At 44.4% G+C, this 22,286-nt stretch overlaps 1 protein-coding gene across 2 annotated transcripts in view; it reads right to left on the reverse strand.

Annotated features, from left to right (window-relative positions):
• LOC126335259 (sialin-like) overlaps nucleotides 1–22,286 on the reverse strand; it is a 138,350-nt gene that overhangs the window by 43,636 nt on the left and 72,428 nt on the right. For both annotated transcript variants that reach the window (XM_049998303.1, XM_049998302.1), the window contains exons 2-5: nucleotides 20,508–20,737; nucleotides 5,872–6,102; nucleotides 3,407–3,491; nucleotides 1,641–1,861 (exon numbers count right to left, since the gene is read on the reverse strand). In XM_049998303.1, the coding sequence (XP_049854260.1) occupies nucleotides 1,641–1,861; nucleotides 3,407–3,491; nucleotides 5,872–6,102; nucleotides 20,508–20,737 (767 nt within the window). The remainder of the gene's footprint in view (nucleotides 1–1,640; nucleotides 1,862–3,406; nucleotides 3,492–5,871; nucleotides 6,103–20,507; nucleotides 20,738–22,286) is intronic.

Here is a 22,286-nt window from a genome sequence, read left to right on the forward strand (position 1 = left end):
TCATGAATTATTATTGAAATATTCTTCCTGTAATATATACCAACACCATCTGTTCTTTTTAAACTTTAAAAGTTATTTTTAGCTTTTTTTCATTTCTGTTTATGAACTTCCATTCTTCAGTGCTCCACCAACCTACTCATTTCTTTTTCTTCTTTCCCAGTACCATCTTTCAAAACAACCAAGCTAAGGACTGAATTGTGCACCAAAACAAAAATAGGCTGTGAGACTTTGTGAACCCAAGGTCAATCCAATAGCCAATGCTAGTGGGGGAAGAAAGCAAGGGCTTAAAAACAGCCGAAGTATGGGTATAGTCAGAGGTTTGAGTAGAGAGCATGAGACACAAATAGAGGGAGAAAGTGAAAGGGTGAAGGGAGTGAGTGAGTGAGTGAGTGAGTGAGTGAGTGAGTGAGTGAGTGAGTGAGTGAGTGAGTGAGTGAGTGAGTGAGTGAGTGAGTGAGTGAGTGAGTGAGTGAGTGAGTGAGTGAGTGAGTGAGTGAGTGAGTGAGTGAGTGAGTGAGTGAGTGAGTGAGTGAGTGAAACAAAGAAAGGAAGTGCTTTGCTGCTCATTATTTCAATGTGCAGTTCATGAAAAATGAATCACCATGCAAAGAAAAATCACTGGAATCAACACTGTAGGGAATTTAGTTCTGCTTAATTGAGTGGTGCATGACATTACAAAACACACAGCCTTTTCAAGTTATGAGTGAACAAAGATATATGGATCTGTCTTTTTTTGCAAGTTCTTTGTGTTTCCTGGGAAAACTCAAGGTGGCAAAGTTGAAATCCATCACAAAAAAATTAAAAAAAAGAAAGAGCAAATTTTCAGTATACTCCCCATTTTGTGTATGATTTGTCCACAAGCTTACATCCACAAACTGCACTACAGTGTAAAGTAAGAAGACAGTGATGTGCAACAACAGTCACCAGGTGGGTTCCATAAGTGGATAAGTGGTGTGACCAATTTTTCGTGACAATGCTAAACCACAGTGTGTTCTTAGCTGCAGGGCTAGGTAAAGAGGCGTGTTAGCTTCAAAATGCACCTGTCTCAGTCACCTACGAGCTGAAAACGTCAGGACATGTGTTCAACGGACCCTATTTCGACACTATGTAAAACAGCATAATGGAGCAGCAACATTGTGAGTAAAATAATCATATGGTCGTACAAATTCCTTGTGTTTTGTATTGCATATAACAAAGGATTCATTATATCCCATGAAATTCACAGAACTAAGTGGGAATGTGCTTGTTGTAGAATGGCCACAGAAATCTGAGCACCAACTGGATTAAATGAATATAGAATCAAAATAAATATAAAACACATATTTAATGTTCTTACCAATACTGTTCCATCAATTGTTAAGTAAGAGCTCCCCACTTACCTTTATTTTGTTTAAAATAAAGTTCTGTAGAATTAAATTTGATGATAATGTGAGTACAAAAGCTTTAGTTAGAGCTGACTGTTAGTATACTTTACCAAAGTACCCTATATTGGCTGCCTCTACCATTTCATATATAATTTGGCTGATTATCCATCCCTGAAGATTCTCCTTCGCAATGGTGTTTGCGGAGAAACATATTAAACTAAGATGTGCTGTAGTATTTCCTGATACTGCTAATTTTTGTGTGACAGAAATACTCACCTTCTTTTCAGAAACACTGTCTCCAATAGCATTCTGGATGCGTTTCAGTTCTGATTCACTAATTGTAGGATGTTCTGCTGGGTTGTCATACACAAGCCACCACCAGCTGATGAACCATAATATTCCGATTGTACCAGTGACATAAAACACTGCCTGCCAGTTGAAAAAATGAATGAGCATCCCACAGAGAGGAAAGGTTAATGCAGCACCCAAAGAACTACCTGTAAATTTTAGGAAAGAACAGTTAATCAGTAAATCATACCAACACTGGCATGTAACTTATAATGTACTCACTGAACAAAAATCTACCTTATAATTTTTCTTTTTCTCAATGAATAACCATAGATGTTTTACATTTCAATTATGAGCAAACGACAGCCACTCACATCCTGGAACTTCTATTATAGTAGACTAATTTTTTGATTATTTTTGTTAACCAAATGCAACTGAAATATAAATTTTAATTAGAAGTGGAATTGAACTCTCACACGCTCAGTTATTGCATATTAATGAACTCTGATGAGGTCTTTTGTAATGGAAAGTTATGTGTCACCACAATTTAAACTTTTGAGTCACTTCTACAAGTACCGCCAGGGTAGCAGAGAGCGCTAACGCGTTGCTTCCTGGACTCGGGTAGGCACGCAGGCCCCGGATCGAATCTGCCCAGCAGATTAACAATGAGGGCCAATTTGCCGGCCAGCCTGGATGTGGTTTTTAGGTTGTTTTTCACATCCCACTAGGTGACTGCCAGGCTGGTCCCCACATTCCACCTCAGTTACACGCATCGCAGACATTTGAAACACGTCCCCACGATTTACACTAGATGCAGACAGTTGGGGTACACTGATTCCGTCCTGGGGGGTACGAGGTGGCGACAGGACCAGCATCCGGCCATCCCTAATACTAAAATTGCCAAATCCGTTGTAACCTCGCTGACCCTGAGATTGCTGTGGGACTGTGTGTCGGCGAAAGAAGAAAAAGAAGTCACTTCTAAAAATGGAAGAAGCAGCATATTTCTAGAAGAATATTATTTTCACGGTGTACAAACACTGATAGTTAAGCCATATCTACGCTCTTGCAAACATTAGTGTACTGCTGACCGGCCTTCACATTTTATAAGCTATTGATTTCACAATGTAATCAGGTCTTCTCTTTATTCAAACAATTTCTCTAATGCTGAAGCCATAACTCAAGACAATGGAAAAGCTTTTCCTCTGTTTTGTCCCCAAGAGCTAAAGCTCTTTATTCACATCTTACGAATAAATTTCGAAGCTTAAGCACTGAAAAAAAGATGTTTGCTTAGGTTCATTCACGCAGCTAAATGAGCTCTGACATGTATGCCCTACAGGAGCTTTTCCATGTGGTGATCCTGCTGCTCCTTGCATGAGGAGTTTCTGCTGCATATGCTTTCATACACATTGTCTCAAAAAAATGGTACGTGATAGACAGATAATCTGGAACACACATCTGATTCATGCTTGTGCAGCCTTACCATTATTCAGTGTAGTGTGAGGTTAGAGGTTCGAAAGTGATCCAGTCTTCAAACTTATTTTATATCCAGACAGTATATACTTCCCAACATGGGTTCCATGTCAGAACTTTATGTGGGAAGTCCCCTCTAAAACCTATAGAAGCCAGGAATAGGAACTGTAAAACACTATATTTACAAGTTATAACTCCAATTCAGGTGATGAGAAGCTCAATTTCCCACACACTTAATACTAGAAGACAAATAATGCTACCAAAATAGTTAAATTTGCACTTACCCATGAACGCACTCATAAATTTCCCCCTTTCATTGGTAGGTATCCATCTTGAGATCATGTAGCTGAGGGATGGCCAACAGAAGCCCTAATGACACAGAAGTGCATGTGCTATTTCTCATCAAAAATTTCCTTAAGAAATAAAATGTTTTACCCAGCAAATAACGAACTAGGAGAATCATTCCAAAAACAAAGAACATTTTTATCCAAAAAGCCTTCCTATTCTGCCTTCAACATTGGCACTGTTTAAGACCTTCCTCGCCGTTGGCTCCAGAACGACTAACAGTTACCAAGCATGTCAGTTATTTGTCTGATTTAAAAACGTGTAACAAAATTAACGATCCCTTCAAGTGTTAGCTTCGCAGTGTAATATAGCGTGTGACCTCCAAAGGTCCACACTATGGAAATACACAGACAGATAACTGATATTTATTGGAAATGTGATGAATTACGCTTCAATTCGAAAATGGTAAAATGTATGTAATTGCAAATGAAAGAAAGTTCATAATGATAATTGATCATGTCGACATTCACTGGGACTGACAAAACTTGTGGATTAAGGAAAAAATTTGGGTCATTAAATTCATTATTGATGGACTGAGCTTGCAGTCCTGAAATTTCGCTGTCGGAACACGAAATAATGACCGAGTTGCACCGTCTTTTCTCACACAGTACGTGAAGGATGGAGAGAAAACTCCAGTAAATAGCGTGGATTGTTGTTCAGGAGGGTCGTGCTACTTCAATATGACGTTTGGCCATGTTGTCAATTTTTTTTCTTTAAGCACTTCTAACTCCTCAGTTGATTCTGTAGCTGAAATCGTGGCTCTTTCCAAGATCTCAATTTAACTGGAAGACATTTTCAATTGGCTTTATGTGAAATGAAGCCAAAGAAGTGATTGTTCTCAAGAAACTATATTAGCAATAAAGGAGACCTATTCCGAGACAGAAATTAAGATTTCAAAGATTCCTACACACCAATAACTCTTGATAACTCCTGGCAGCAATGACAAACCTCTTAGTTCGAATATTACCTAATATTTTTCACCAAAGTTGGTATCAGTTATCTGCACAAAAGGCGACAATCTGTATTTTGCTATTTTAAAATATCCGGCATATATCTAGCTTAATTCCGCTGTTTCCCCACGAGTGTTCCGAAGACATTAGTTTGCACTGAACACCCTGGGTAAGATTGAAATATGTATCTACAACCGGATCTAGCTTTAAGCTCTTTTGATTTGATGCAATCAATCACAGATACATGCTTGGCGCCTGTAAGTTCTGACTGAGCATGTCATGTGCACGGCGATAAAACTTTCACTAAAATCGACTCTTATTTTGTCCCAGAACATGTGAATTCCTGCTCAAAGGGGTTTCATGAGGAGCAGTGCAGTCCATTGAATGGAAAGAATTATTGTGTTTTGCGGTATGGAACGCAAGCAGCCCTCCTCCTGCAGCGATACGTTTATCTTCCTCTGTTTGTAAGTTATTCGTACTACAAGGGAAGTTATGCTGCTACAAGTTCTCGCAGAAAGTGCCAACAAGTGCGTTTTTCCTTTATATTCTGCATTACATCGGCAAGCCCTCCGCGTTCAATAGAAAAAAAATTGAACGACAACGTAAATTCTACCGAACCCAATGTTGAAACTGTGCCTACGTATTGTTGTCTGTAATAGTCCCAAGACATTGTGTCGGATGCATCTACTGCAAATTCATGCCATCTAAAAGTGAATAATTCGTAACTACAAATACAATTGAACATTGATAGCAATATCACGTTATTTAACGAAAACTTGTTACATCCGTCCGTCATTTCTGCAGTAGCAAATGATCGACACGAATCGCGAAGCTTACGCGTAAGTAACTGGCACTGAGCATGATTAAGGAAAATCTTCTGTTCGTACCCCTCCTTAACACGTGACCAAAATAATGCTTCTTTATTCCATCTTTGCGTTCCAGACAAAGCAAGACTCAAGAGACTGTTAAAAACTATGTCCATGACACTAAAATGACGTAAAAATAAATATACAGAATGAATCAAAAAAGATAAGGGCACTGCTGATTACGGAAAAGCGGGACATTTGACGTCCCGTTGAATATATTGCGGAACAACAGGACATGGAACGACAAAAAGTACAGTCCCGTTTAATAACAAGGCGTCTCGTCTCTGTTTAGGCAACAACAAAGCACGTGGAGCAATACGACAAACGTTTACATCTGAACGGCAACAACGCATAAAAATTACTAAGATATCAAAATAACCCAAAATAAGTTTTCTTTCATGATCTTGAATAAAACTGTCTGGGGGAAACAAATGTTCTGTATTTTTAGAATGACCCTCGTAAATTCCATTTTCATAAAATTTCTTCAAACTTTATATTTATTCTAGATACGAAGATTGTTCATTTGGCATTTATAAACAACCAGTTGTTCATATGTAATTAGCTATCTCGAATAAGACATGTACTCACCCCACAAATTCCCTGGAAAACCCTGAGGGCCACCAGAGCTCTGTAGTCAAGTGACGCAAAAAGTGGTATTAGTAATGTTGTTAAGGAAATCATGAAGTTGCTGAAGCCAAATACTATCTTTGTGCCGTAGTATTGACCCATCATTCCTCCAGGTACCTGCGCTGCCCAGTAGAGCCAGAAAAATGCTCCCATGACAACGTTTTGTTCATGTTCGTCCCAGTCAAATCTGTTCTGAAAAACATGATTGAAATTCATTCATGAGTTTTGAAAAGAACAAGTTTATAATTTGCTAAAACGACTTTTCAACACTTTCGTGTGTGTGTGTGTGTGTGTGTGTGTGTGTGTGTGTGTGTGTGTGTGTGTGTGTGTGAGGGAGAGAGAGAGATTTCATCTCTAATTTCTTTTCCGATGCTCTTGAGCACCTGTGCAAAAGCTGTAAAATGAAACCAACATTCTCAGTAATATCCAGTAGAATGGCCAGGAAGGGCGTCCCACGTCACCAATCGTGAGTTGCACAATGCGACTTGCGCCACTCTTCCGCACGTCAACGTGCCCCGTAGGCTCAGTGCAAGTTTACGGCTTGTGTGTCCATCTAACATCAAGTCGCTTAGTGGAACATGTAACACCGAATAACAGTCTCGTAGCGATGACCCGCGATCAACAGGAATAGTTGTGAGCACTATCTAAATGTCATAAAATGTGACAGAACTGCGCGCTGTACTTCTGGAGGCAGCTGTGAGTGCTGTGGAAACCCAGAAAATACGAAACTGTGTTTATGCGATCAATTTAGATTCTAGACGCTTAAGAGAACTCTTTGTAGAGGAAGCTAATTGAAACCCTCAGGGAAGTTTAGTACTGGTCAATCTGCAATGAAAGAGAGAGAGAGAGAGAGAGAGAGAGAGAGAGAGAGAGAGAGAGAGAGAGAGAGAGAGTGTGTGTGTGAGTGTGAGCGAGTGTGAGCGCGCACGCACAGGGTGCGATGCTTAATTTCGGACAAATTTCAATGTGAATTTCCCTCCATATCTTAATTCCGCCGAATGTCGCGATTGGCGTGCTCGAAAAACATAGGCATCTCATACAGTCAGAACCTCCAAATGGCTGTGAGATTACGAACAAGTGTGGAGTGTCCGCAGCTCGTGGTCGTGCGGTAGCGTTCTCGCTTCCCGCACCCGGGTTCCCGGGTTCGATTCCCGGCGGGGTCAGGGATTTTCTCTGCCTTCTGATGACTGGGTGTTGTGCGATGTCCTTAGGTTTAAGTTGTTAGAACTACTTAAATCTAACTAACTTAAGGACATCACAAAACACCCAGTCATCAGGAGGCAGAGAAAATCCCTGACCCCGCCGGGAATCGAACCCAGGAACCCGGGCGCGTGACTGATGACCATAGTTTTAAGTCCCATAGTTCTCAGAGCCATTTGAACCATTTTTTTAACAAGTGCGAAGTACAACCAAAAAGCCGCGATTATCAACAGTCTTCGCCCATTGAAATACACTCCTGGAAATGGAAAAAAGAACACATTGACACCGGTGTGTCAGACCCACCATACTTGCTCCGGACACTGCGAGAGGGCTGTACAAGCAATGATCACACGCACGGCACAGCGGACACACCAGGAACCGTGGTGTTGGCCGTCGAATGGCGCTAGCTGCGCAGCATTTGTGCACCGCCGCCGTCAGTGTCAGCCAGTTTGCCGTGGCATACGGAGCTCCATCGCAGTCTTTAACACTGGTAGCATGCCGCGACAGCGTGGACGTGAACCGTATGTGCAGTTGACGGACTTTGAGCGAGGGCGTATAGTGGGCATGCGGGAGGCCGGATGGACGTACCGCCGAATTGCTCAACACGTGGGGCGTGAGGTCTCCACAGTACATCGATGTTGTCGCCAGTGGTCGGCGGAAGGTGCATGTGCCCGTCGACCTGGGACCGGACCGCAGCGACGCACGGATGCACGCCAAGACCGTAGGATCCTACGAAGTGCCGTAGGGGACCGCACCGCCACTTCCCAGCAAATTAGGGACACTGTTGCTCCTGGGGTATCGGCGAGGACCATTCGCAACCGTCTCCATAAAGCTAGGCTACGGTCCCGCACACCGTTAGGCCGTCTTCCGCTCACGCCCCAACATCGTGCAGCTCGCCTCCAGTGGTGTCGCGACAGGCGTGAATGGAGGGACGAATGGAGACGTGTCGTCTTCAGCGATGAGAGTCGCTTCTGCCTTGGTGCCAATGATGGTCATATGCGTGTTTGGCGCCGTGCAGGTGAGCGCCACAATCAGGACTGCATACGACCGAGGCACACAGGGCCAAAACCCAGCACCATGGTATGGGGAGCGATCTCTTACACTGGCCGTACACCTCTGGTGATCGTCGAGGGGACACTGAATAGTGCACGGTACATCCAAACCGTCATCGAACCCATCGTTCTACCATTCCTAGACCGGCAAGGGAACTTGCTGTTCCAACAGGAATATGCACGTCCGCATGTATTCCGTGCCACACAGCGTGCTCTAGAAGGTGTAAGTCAACTACCCTGGCCAGCAAGATCTCCGGATCTGTCCCCCATTGAACATGTTTGGGACTGGATGAAGCGTCGTCTCACGCGGTCTCCACGTCCAGCACGAACGCTGAGGCGCCAGGTGGATATGGCATGGCAAGCCGTTCCACAGGACTACATCCAGCATCTCTACGATCGTCTCCATGGGAGAATAGCAGCCTGCATTGCTGCGAAAGGCGGATATACACTGTACTAGTGCCGACATTGTGCATGCTCTGTTGCCTGTGTCTATGTGCCTGTGGTTCTGTCAGTGTTATCATGTGATGTATCTGACCCCAGGAATCCTGGGACAATGAATTCACGATGTTCTTATTTCAATTTCCAGGAGTGTAGTTTGATTCTTCTGGCAACAAATGAACTGGTCACGACATTTTGGCCAAGTATAATGCTTCGGGAAAGTCTGCGGAAGTATCGTTAAGCCGGCGAGGAAACCTCACTCTAGGAAACGCGTGCCACGAACTGCGGCAGTCGTCGAAGAGGCTCAAGCGATGATATCGGAGGACCCGAAGCAAACGACGAGGAAACTAGCAACAGAATTTGGATGTCAGCGAGCGAACAATGCGTCGGATAGCAGGAGGACCTCATGCGAGCTATTTAGTCCAAAACTGGCTCTCGGATAATGTTGAGATGTTTCGGTCAAAGGAGTGGTGGACTCCTAACAGTATGTTTGGAGCGTGGTCGAAAGAACTACTAATAAGACGAGGCACTCTATTGCCGCATTGCTGCGCACCGCCATCGAAGCAGCATTCGCGCTGTTTTAAAAAGTGTGCGCAGTCGCTTCAGGACAAGATTGGAGGCGGTCATTGGGGCTCCAGGGAGGTTACATCGAGTCTACATCTACATCCATACTCCGCAAACCACCTGACTGTGTGGCGGAGGGTACCCTGAGTACCTCTATCGGTTCTCCCTTCTATTCCAGTCTCGTATTGTACGTGGAAAGAAGGATTGTCGGTATGCTTCTGTGTGGGCTCTAATCTCTCTGATTTTATCCTCATGGTCTCTTCGCGAGATATACGTAGGAGGGAGCAATATACTGCTTGACTCTTCGGTGAAGGTATGTTCTCGGAGCTTTAACAAAAGCCCGTACCGAGCTACTGAGCGTCTCTCCTGCAGTCTTCCACTGGAGTTTATCATCTCCGTAACGCTTTCGCGATTACTAAATGATCCTGTAACGAAGCGCGCTGCTCTCCGTTGGATCTTCTCTATCTCTTCTATCAACCCTATCTGGTGCGGATCCCACACTGCTGAGCAGTATTCAAGCAGTGGGCGAACAAGCGTATTGTAAGCTACTTCCTTTGTTGTCGGATTGCATTTCCTTAGGATTCTCCCAATGAATCTCAGTCTGGTATCTGCTTTACCGACGATCAACTTTGTATGATCATTCCATTTTAAATCACCCCTAATGCGTACTCCCAGATAATTTATGGAATTAACTGCTTCCAGTTGCTGACCTGCTATTTTGTAGCTAAATGATAAGGGACCTATCTTTCTATGTATTCGCATCACATTACATTTGTCTACATTGAGATTCAATTGCCATTCCGTGCACCATGCGTTAATTCGCTGCAGATCCTCCTGCATTTCAGTACAATTTTCCATTGTTGCAACCTCTCGATACACCACAGCATCTTCTGCAAAAAGCCTCAGTGAACTTCCGATGTCATCCACCAGGTCATTTATGTATATTGTGAATAGCAACGGTCCTATGACACTCCCCTGCGGCACACCTGAAATCACTCTTACTTCGGAAGACTTCTCTCCATTGAGAATGACATGCTGCGTTCTGTTATCTAGGAACTCCTCAATCCAATCACACAATTGATCAGATAGTCCGTATGCTCTTACTTTGTTCATTAAACGACTGTGGGGAACTGTGTCAAACGCCTTCCGGAAGTCAAGAAACAAGGCATCTACCTGTGAACCCGTATCTAAGGCCCTCTGAGTCTCGTGGACGAATAGCGCGAGCTGGGTTTCACACGACCGTCTTTTTCGAAACCCATGCTGATTCCTACAGAGTAGATTTCTAGTCTCCAGAAAAGACAGTATACTCGAATATAATACGTGTTCCAAAATTCTACAACTGATCGACGTTAGAGATATAGGTCTATAGTTCTGCACATCTGTTCGACGTCCCTTCTTGAAAACGGGGATGACCTGTGCCCTTTTCCAATCCTTTGGAACGCTTCGCTCTTCTAGAGACCTACGGTACAACGCTGCAAGAAGGGGGGGGCAAGTTCCTTCGCGTACTCTGTGTAAAATCGAACTGGTATCCCATCAGGACCAGCGGCCTTTCCTCTTTTGAGCGATTTTAATTGTTTCTCTATCCCTCTGTCGTCTACTTCGATATCTACCATTTTGTCAACTGTGCGACAATCTAGAGAAGGAAGCACAGAGCAGTCTTCCTCTGTGAAACAGCTTTAGAAGAAGACATTTAGTATTTAGGCCTTTAGTCTGTCATCCTCTGTTTCAGTACCATTTTGGTCACAGAGTGTCTGGACATTTTGTTTTGATCCACCTACCGCTTTGACATAGGACCAAAATTTCTTAGGATTTTCTGCCAAGTCAGTACATAGAACTTTACTTTCGAATTCATTGAAAGCCTCTCGCATAGCCCTCCTCACACTACATTTCGCTTCGCGTAATTTTTGTTTGTCTGCAAGGCTTTGGCTATGTTTATGTTTGCTGTGAAGTTCCCTTTGCTTCCGCAGCAGTTTTCTAACTCGGTTGTTGTACCACGGTGGCTCTTTTCCATCTCTTACGATCTTGCTTGGCACATACTCATCTAACGCATATTGTACCATGGTTTTGAACTTTGTCCACTGATCCTCAACACTATCTGCACTTGAGACAAAACTTTTGTGTTGAGCCGTCAGGTACTCTGTAATCTGCTTTTTGTCACTTTTGCTAAACAGAAAAATCTTCCTACCTTTTCTAATATTTCTATTTACGGCTGAAATCATCGATGCAGTAACCGCTTTATGATCGCTGATTCCCTGTTCTGCATTAACTGATTCAAATAGTTCGGGTCTGTTTGTCACCAGAAGGTCTAATATGTTATCGCCACGAGTCGGTTTTCTGTTTAACTGCTCAAGGTAGTTTTCAGATAAAGCACTTAAAAATATTTCATTGGATTCTTTGTCCCTGCCACCCGTTATGAACGTTTGCGTCTCCCAGTCTATATCCGGCAAATTAAAATCTCCACCCAGAACTATAACATGGTGGGGAAATCTACTCGAAATATTTTCCAAATTATTCTTCAGGTGCTGAGCCACAACAGCTGCTGAGCCCGGGGGCCTATATAGACATCCAATTACCATGTCTGAGCCTGCTTTAACCGTGACCTTCACCCAAATCATTTCACAATTCGAATCTCCGTCAATTTCCTTCGATACTATTGCACTTCTTATCGCTATAAACACGCCCTCCCCCTTCACTGTCCAGCCGATCTCTGCGGTATACATTCCAATCTGAGTTTAGGATTTCATTACTGTTTACATGTGGTTTCAGCCAACTTTCTGTTCCTAGTACTATATGGGCGTTGTGACCGTTTATTAATGAGAGCAGTTCTGGGACCTTTCTATAGACGCTCCTGCAGTTTACTATTAGCACATTAATATTGTTATTCCTTGTTGCATTTTGCCTACTCCTGCCTTGCCGCTCTCAGGAGGCGTCTTGTCGGGCCTAGGGAGGGAATTCTCTAACCTAAAAAAACCCCATGTGCACTCCACACGTACTCCGCTACCCTCGTAATCGCTTCCGGCGTGTAGTGCACGCCTGACCTATTCAGGGGGACCCTACATTTCTCCACCCGATAGCGGAGGTCGAGAAATTTGCACCCCAGCTCTCCGCAGACTCGTCTGAGCCTCTGGTTTAAGCCTTCCACTCGGCTCCAAACCAGAGGACCGCGATCGGTTCTGGGAACGATACTACAAATAGTTAGCTCAGATTCCACCCCGCGAGCGAGGCTTTCCGCCTTCAACTCCGCCAACCGCCTGTACGAACTGAGGATGACCTCTGAACCCAGACGGCAGGAGTCATTGGTGCCGACATGAGCAACAATTTGCAGTCGGGTGCACCCAGTGCTCTCTATCGCCGCCGGTAGGGCCTCCTCCACATCTCGGATGAGACCCCCCGGCAAGCAGACAGAGTGAACACTGGCCTTCTTCCCCGACCTTTCCGCTATTTCCCTAAGGGGCTCCATCACCCGCCTGACGTTGGAGCTCCCAATAACTAATAAACCCCTCCCACCGTGTGCCTGCTCGGACCTTGCTGAAGGAGCAGCCACATGTCCACTCACAGGCAGTGCGGGCGATGCCCCACGGCCAGCCTCCACATTTACCCTCCGCCTCGTGCGCCGCGAACGCCGCTGAACCCGCCACTCCCCTTGGGGAGAGGGTGGCCCAACCGCGCCCGGTACGCGCGAAGATGTTTCGACAGCACGGACAGTGGGTGAAGCATGTAACACCTGGGGTGTACCTTGCGACGCACCAGACTCCCCACTGCCGCTACACTCCGAGGCCGCAGCCTGAAGACGGCTGACCGCGGCCATCAGCACGCTCAGTTAGTCTTTAAAGATACTACTATTTATATGTAAATACACACACACACACACACACACACACACACACACACACACACACACACACACACACACACACACACACCTCCGACAGCTAGTTTTGGACTAAATGGCTCGTATGAGGCTGTGAGGCGGCAGCGCGGTCTTTTTCTACGAGAGCCTCATAACGATTTCTGTGATCAGCCAGAAAGCGATGGAGAACATACTGACCATAGTTTCCAGTCCGCAAGTCGACATTCTTGTCCAGCCCTCTGAAAGAGTTACTTCTATTCTGTTTACTCGGCGAGATTATAATGGAAATCTCTCTAACCTAAACAGCATCATGATCAGTTCCCATTAAATAGTCTTTCGCCCTGACGTCTGATTATCAAAATAATTGCTCGCCACAAAAGTGAAAATAATTGAATAATTGTCACTACTTGGCGCGCGGATTTGTTAATATTGCAGGCCGGGCACTAACAGTTACTTCTGCGAAATCTGAGCGATCCAGGACGGTGTACAATCATCAGGAGTTCACTTCCAGTTTGTACCGAAAACGAGTTTAGTTGCAGCTTGGCTGTGACGTCACCCAAGCAGCGCGTACTCAGGCGTTTGACTGACGCGGACCTTACGGTAGCTGTGTGCGAAGTGAACTCTATTCACTGCCTCTTACCCCGTATTTATACACGGGGGCATAGGATGGCCGACGGAACACCTGCCATCCACTCTATACCCAAGTATCAGTACCTAAATGGCTGCTTTCGCCGAACGGACACAGTTTTATAACACTATCGTGTATTAATGTAGAATTTTTGCATGAATGCAGGTAAGTAGGGTTTGATCACAGAATAAGTTTTGGCGCGCCTGCATTTAAACTTGGCCGTGTAGAATTTTTAGAACGCAACGTAGAACATGACCTCTGAACCACAACTTTGAGAGATCTTTTATTGATTTTTATTTACATCAAAGTCTTGAAACTTGGTATAGCTCTGTCTAATGGATTTCATCGGGTGCTCTAATCAAAACTTTCTATCATTATTATAAACAACGATCTACTACAAATAGGCTTATGGACGCTTTTGTTCCAAATCACGTTTTCAGTAAATTATTCGATAAGTAATAGAGGTAGCTTAATGGAGTCTCATTTTTATACTAAACTGAAACGTCATACACATTTTCATATTTCTAACTGTAATATTCAGCGCCTTCAATTTTTCTTCAAAACATGGATTCTGACCAAAATATTGCTCTAATCAAGTTGAGACTTATACCAGTTAATTTTGACATCTGCACAATGTGGCCGATTTTTTGGTCTTATAGCTTTGTTATTTAGCGCAACTTGTTTTTTCTTAAACAATGTGTTTAGGGATAGAGTCGTGTGATCACTCTCAGATTTGACACTTAAAACAATGTACTGTTGCATATGTTGACCAAATTTGGAAAAGCAACTTTAATTTTTAGCTTCATTCTTAAATTATGGTGCATACTTGTGTGTCACGCACAGACGCGTTATGGTGACGTGGCTCTAGTATCAGAGAACTTGGGTGAGTCTCGGCGCAATCGCTCACCTCTATCTCTCATACGACACAGCACTTGTTTCGCCACAAGGCCCTCCCCTGCTATCTGACGCAATGTTCGCTCACTGACATTCAGTACTGACGCCAATTTCCCCAGCGATTGCGCCGGGTCCTCCAAAATCGCCGCCTGAGCCTTTGCGGTGACAGCCCATGACGTGCACATACCCAGAATTTATTCATCCAGTATTTGAGAATGGGACCACTTAGTACTTTAACTGTACACAACTTCCAGTTTGTACGAAACTGCTTCTCGCTGACCTCTGCAAAAAGGCAGTAAAAAGGTTTGTTACTATATTTTCGCTGTTCATGCAGTGAAACAGTCTCAGCAAGCGTGAAGTTTTGATTTTATAGTTATTTGCTACTAATTTTATTGGCAACACATTTCGCAGACTGTAGTCACGTATCGCGCTGAATGTGGCTAAAAAATTATGTCATCGGATGACACCCAGCTCAGGAGACAGGACGACATAAAAATTGAGCTGAGTGAAAACCGAACTGGAGGAGAAATTCGCTAGGGATATAGGTGAAATGTGAGTTGTGTGTAAAATGTGTGATAGTGTCGGAAGTTCCATGCAGATTTTTGCGGATGATGCTGTAGTATACAGAGAAGCTGCAGCATTAGAAAATCGTTCGGCCTGTACTTTAGTATTGCTCATTAGTGTGGGATCCGTACCAGGTCAGGTTGACAGAGGAGATAGAGAAGGTACAAAGGAGAGCGGCGCGTTTCGTCACAGGGTTATTTGGTAATCGTGATAGCGTTACGGAGATGTTCAGCAAACTCAAGTGGCGGACTCTGCAAGAGAGGCGCTCTACATCGCGGTGTAGCTTGCTGTCCAGGTTTCGAGAGGGTGCGTTTCTGGATGAGGTATCGAGTATATTGCTTCCTACCCTCTCCCTTCTCCCCCCCCCCCCCCCACTTATACCTCCCGAGGAGATCACGAATGTAAAATAAGAGAGATTCGAGGGCGCACGGAAGCTTTCCGGCAGTCGTTCTTCCCGCGAACCATACGCGACTGGAACAGGAAAGGGAGGCAATGACAGTGGCACGTAAAGTGCCCTCCGCCACACACCGTTGGCTGGCTTGCATAGTATAAATGTAGATGTGATATCTTGCGTATGTGTGCAAAAATGTGGATGAAAGACTCCTCACCCTCTAGATCGATTCAACCAAACTTGGTACACACACTGTTTACTATCTGGAAAGAAATACTATGGAGGTAAGAAGGTAAGAACCAGCGACCTTTTAGTGCTTTTCCTGTGTCGTAATGCTGTAGAAAGGGAACCATTGCTCAGAATTACGTCGAATTCGCATAAGACTGTTGACGCAGGGGGAAACGTCGGAGGGGGGGGACGTCGGGGGAAAATAATTAACGAAATTCTTATTTATAGATGGTTCCGAAAGTGTCATATGCGCGGCACGCGGTTGTTGCTTAGTTTACGACCGAGACGCCCAACATGACTGTCCCCAATGAACGATCATACGATGCTGGTAAAGATCTTTTACAAGAACGGTGACTGTGTCCTTGTATACCTCGAAAAGTTTCCGACACTCAATCGTAACAAAAAAGGCGTTATTTCAATGTGGCGACGAAATGGGCAAGACGACGAAATGGGCAAGACGACGAAATGGGCAAGACGACGAAATGGGCAAGACGACGAAATGGGCAAGACGACGAAATGGGCAAGACGACGAAATGGGCAAGACGACGAAATGGGCAAGACGACGAAATGGGCAAGACGACGAAATGGGCAAGACGACGAAATGGGCAAGACGACGAAATGGGCAAGACGACGAAATGGGCAAGACGACGAAATGGGCAAGACGACGAAATGGGCAAGACGACGAAATGGGCAAGACGACGAAATGGGCAAGACGACGAAATGGGCAAGACGACGAAATGGGCAAGACGACGAAATGGGCAAGACGACGAAATGGGCAAGACGACGAAATGGGCAAGACGACGAAATGGGCAAGACGACGAAATGGGCAAGACGACGAAATGGGCAAGACGACGAAATGGGCAAGACGACGAAATGGGCAAGACGACGAAATGGGCAAGACGACGAAATGGGCAAGACGACGAAATGGGCAAGACGACGAAATGGGCAAGACGACGAAATGGGCAAGACGACGAAATGGGCAAGACGACGAAATGGGCAAGACGACGAAATGGGCAAGACGACGAAATGGGCAAGACGACGAAATGGGCAAGACGACGAAATGGGCAAGACGACGAAATGGGCAAGACGACGAAATGGGCAAGACGACGAAATGGATAAAATGACGCATTTTTCAGTACTCCTGTTTCATTCCCTCCTGTGGCGTGATCACAGGCATATGTGAAACTGACATGTATGAATAAACAGAAAAGGTTCCCTCTAACACCATTCCCCCCCACCAGTTCTCCCCAATTTGACAACATCGGCCCCCATTTATTGCGAATTTAAAAATGTGCCTTTACAGAGAAAAATTATAAAGGATTGCTAAGTACCTGCAGGTAGGCAAACACTTGATACACCTATAGCGCCATTTGCCTCCTTGCAGGCGCCTAGCACTGCTTGGAAGGTTTTCTCTGTGAAGGAACATTTCCAACATTCCCGAGAATTATGTTTGGGACACAGAAATAGAAGAAAGTGAGTCACGGACTGTGGGAAACTGGGAAATAAAAGAATCTAAGCTTTTGAAGAATCTAAGCTTTTGAAGTGCGGAAGTGTGTTGACAATTAGGTGGATGAGTCAGACAAGAAATGATGAGGCTTCCTGCGGAATCAGTGAGGGAGACATGTAGTGAACACTGACACGAAGAATGACCACGATGATGGGACATTTGTTAAGATGTCAGATTAATTTACATGATACTTGAGTACACAGTAGAAGGTAACTGTACGGGGAAGACAGACTGGAAAATATCCAACAAATAACTGAGGATGTAGGATGCAAGCGCTAATCTTGAGATGAAGAGGTTTGCTTGGGTGACGAATTTGTGGCGGGTCATATGAAACCAGACGGAAGACTGATCACGAAAAAGGAAAATAATATAATAGTAATTGTACCGAGACCCTACCCCTCAAATTAAGATTCGTTTTTGGCGTGGAATTCAAACCCAAGCCAGCCATTCTCATTTAAATTTCCCTTGTCTTATTAAATCACGTGAAGTGAATGAGGGTATGGTTCGTTCGGTAAGGTTACTGACATACTCCTTTCCCATCCTTCTCCATCTACACTAACCTTGCTAATACAGACAAATTTTGATCGATCTGCCTTACTGGCATCTTAAGCAAGCATTTCTAGTGCTAGGAGCTTATTTATGAGTTTTTAAAGCAGTGAAAATGTGATCATCTGTAAGAAACCTGAAGAAGCAACTTTTGCAGCGCATATGTACAAGAAGAGAGTCAATGATATTCTAGAAGGTACTGACAGGGAGCTATGTAGACTCCAGTGCTGTGGCCAACTGCGCTCGATTTCTCAGTTGAGGATCCGTGTCAGCAACAGCCCGATAGATGTGGTCTCACGGACTCTCAATTGGGCTTAAATCAAGAGTCTTTGTGGCCAGGGGAGAACAGCAAACTCGTCCTGGTGCTCTTGAAACCACGCACGTACACTGTGAGCATTGTCCTGCTGGTAAAAGCCATCATGCCAACGAAAAACGAAGTAGGGATGGAAAAGGATGACCGCATACTTGGGTTGAACCTTTGTGCCTTCCAAAATGACGATATCATCCAGAAAATGTCATGAAAACATTCCACAGACTAACACTCCCGCCTGCCAGGACCCTTCCAACACCTGTTGCAGATAGTTTGCTTTCAGAGATTTCAAGCCATGAACGCCAATGGCCATCTGTCCGATGGAGCATAAAATATGACTCATTTGAAAGGGCCACTGTCTGTACTGTGTGGATGTCCAGTTGCGGTAGTAGCATGGAAATTCCAGCCTTCATACATGAAGCACGCGCCTGCTGCGGAGGCGCGAACACAGTAACGTTCCCTGAACGGACTTCGAGGAGACTTTTTGGCAACCCCGTGGTTCTTCTGGGCGGTCAGTTGCTCAACGGTTGCACGTCTGTTCGCCCGTACACATCCCTACAGCGGTCTTGCACCCCTATCTATGGCCTGTGGTACAACGCAGTTTACTTGGCGCCGGTTTTGGGTAGCGCCAATTTGCCATGCACAGTATACGTTAACCATGGCGACACCCAACAGTTTACAAATTCAGCCGTTTCGGAAATACTTCTACTATTAGTCCAAAAACCAGTGATCATGCCCTTTTCGACGTCAGATAAATCGCTCCGTTTCGTCATTACGCCAATGACTGCACTGTTTTCGGCATCCCCAGCACACTTTATATACCCTCCACTTCAGTAGTGCCACCCGCAGCCTGTGAGTATTTACTGCACGTTAACGTCAAACATAGCGCTGGTCATAATAGTTTGACAGGACCATGTTCAAAATGGTTCAAATGGCTCTGAGCACTATGGGACTTAGCTACTTAAACCTAACTAACCTAAGGACAGCACACAACACCCAGTCATCACGAGGGAGAGAAAATCCCTGACCCCGCCAGGAATCGAACCCGGGACTCGGGCATGGGAAGCGGGAACGCTACCGCACGACCACGAGCTGCGGACCAGGACCATGCAATTAAGACACAAAGTGAATAAATTCTCGTCCGAAGTACCCATCAGCCATCAACATCCGTTGTACAGTTACTTCTTGAGGAAATAGAGGCTGTAGTCGTTGCAAAGTCGTTGGTGCTGAAACGTCCCCTTAGAAAAATTGTACAAGACTGTGCTTCAACTGACAATATTTTTAGCGCAACGGAATCTGACTTTCAATAATCCCTACAAAAGAATGGCCCTGACTAACATTAAACTATACCTCACAAAAATCTTGGTTACTCTAACTACTGCAATGCAGCGAGTGCCACTACTGCCAGCTAAATAAAAGATTCAAACTACTGAAGGCACTAACTACTGATAGACATAGTTAGCAAATGAAAGATTTTGATAGAGAACAAATAATGTATTTACCTTAATAGTGTTCAAAAGTCATTATATATATATATCAGTTCATGACATCCATTCTTACAAATTTACTTTCTGTTGGACACAGGTAAAGATCGTCCGCTCTCAAAATTCCATCTCTCTCCCCACATCCACCACTGCTGGCGGCTCACTTCCAACTGCGCAACGCTACGCGCTGTTCACAACCATCTGCCCAACGCTACAATGGCGAGGATTACAACAATGTCAACCAGCTACAGACTGCACACTGCACAGTCAGTGATCTTCATACAGAGCGCTACGTGGCGTTACCCACTTACAGTGCTCTCAAAGTAAAAGTACGTAAGTAAATACAAAGACGCAGTGGGGAAGTAGTTTTCTGGTCATTTGACTTGTGCACAGTCAATAAATTCTTCTGTCATAAAATACAAATAACAAACAAAATTGAAACTTTGTTAAAATTAAAAAGAATGTTTACCTAATAATACAATATTTGTGTGTCTTTACGTCAGTTTTTCGTCGTTCGCACCACTGTTAAACTGCTCCTTGCGGTGGCGGGAATGTGTGGGCTGCAAGATGTTTTGATGTTTGTTATGCTACCTCTGATGTTATTGTTTATAATGTTACACTTACGTAATTTCCGTGTTCCACATTAGATCCGAAGATGATCTGCATGGTAAGCGACCAGTAGTCATCAATAAAAGATTGTGATCCTGTGTTTCTTCATTTATTAACAACCGAATTAAAATATCTTATGACACGGTCTCAATTGTAAAATGTTATCAGTCAGCTGACTAAGTGATCCTAAAGATTCTTAGGAGCGGAGTGGTGAATTATTGAAATTTGGATTTACATATCGTGAGGAGGCGAACAACAGATGGAAGCCAATTTTAGAGTAACACCCGCTCCGATTTCTTATAGTCAGTTTTCATTACTGCTCATAAAGTTACCTCATCATCATCGTCGATTAGCTCGACGTGAGGAAGGCTCGTGTTAAGCGTGTAGTTGCTGGTTATGTTGAAATCAGGGTGATAGCATTCGCTGACCACTGCACTCCCGTCTGACGATTGTTTCTTCACCATGGAGACTATAGCGATGTTGATGTTGCTCCTGATCATGTAGTTGACTCCACAGCCCAGGAAAGTGATATACCACAGCACAGTGGTGCATGACAGGCATCCTGTAACAGCATTAGGAAAGTGTTTCTCAGTTCATCTGAAAACGATTTTTATTATAACGGGAATACGTTTATTTACAGGTTACTGGAGTCATTGTAAGTTTATTTGCGTATCCTGTTTCGCATACTGTCACTTATGATTCAGTTTCAGTGAAGGATAACGTATGTTAATGGGCAACATAGTGGCATTCTACACAGAAGCGCTAAAGAAATTGGTATAGGCATACGTATTCAAATAGAGATGTGAAAGGGCAGAATACGCGGCTGCGGTCGACAAAGCCTGTATAAGATAAGTGTCTGGCGCAGTTACCAAGATTCAAGTGAGATTTGAACATGGTGTTATAGTCGGCGCACGAGCGATGGGACACAGCATCTCAGAGGTAGCTAAGAAGTGGCGATATTCCGGTACGACCTTATCAAGAGTGTACCGTAAACATCAAGAATCCGGTAAAACATCAAAACACAATCGCTGCGGCCGGAAAGAGATCCTGCAAGAACGGGACCAACTACAACTGAAGAGGATCATTGAACGTGACAGAAGTGCAACCCTTCCGCAAATTATTCTAGATGTAAATGCTGGGCCATCAACAAGTGTCAGCACACGAAGCATTGAATACCCGTGTACCCTTGATGAGCACACTACACGAAGCTTTACGCCTCACCTGGGCTCTTCGACGCAGAAATTGGACTCTTGATGACTGGAAATATCTCATCGGACAAGTCTTGTTTCAAATTGTATTGAGCGGTTGGACGTGTACGGGTGTGGAGACAATCTCATGAGTCCTTGAGCCCTGCTTATCAACAGGGAGTGGGCAAGCTGGTGGAGGCTCTGTGATGGTGTGGGGCCTGTGTAGTTGGAGTGATACGGGGGCGCTGATACGTCTAGATACGAATGACAGGTGACACGTACGTAAGCACCCTGTCTGATCATCTGCATCCATTCACGTCCACCGTGCATTCCGACGGACTTGGGCAATTCCAGTAGGACAATGCGACACCCCACACGCCCAGAAGTGCTACAGAGTGGCTCTAGGAACTCTCTCCTGAGTTTAAACACTTCCGCTGGTCATCAGACTCCCCAGACATGGACGTTATTGGGCACATCTGGGATGGGAAATTTCAATCACCTCGTACTCTTACGGATTTAGGGACAGCCCTACAGGGATTCACGGTGTCAATTTCCTCGAGCACTATTCAGACATTAGTCCAGTCCATGCCATGTCGTGTGTAGGCACTTTTGTGTGCTCGCGGGGGCCGTGCATGATAGTAGGCAGGGGTATCAGTTTCTTTGGCTCTTCAGTTTAGTTCAGTAAATGAATTAGAAGTACTCATGTTCGGTTCCAGCGTGAATATTAGACATTTCTTTCGTGCATATTATCACGTACATAAAGTGTGTCTAAAATTTCATTTTGCAGGGACAAAGTTTTTAATAAGAAAAATGTATGTATCATTCTGAAAATGAATTACATTTTCATGTCTGTGCTTCCATTTTTAAAATAAAATTAGGTTATGAAATACTTTATTTTCTTCTCAGTTAGGAAGCAAGGAACTG

Source organism: Schistocerca gregaria, chromosome 2, assembly GCF_023897955.1.
Source record: "Schistocerca gregaria isolate iqSchGreg1 chromosome 2, iqSchGreg1.2, whole genome shotgun sequence".
Lineage (NCBI taxonomy): Eukaryota > Metazoa > Arthropoda > Insecta > Orthoptera > Acrididae > Schistocerca > Schistocerca gregaria.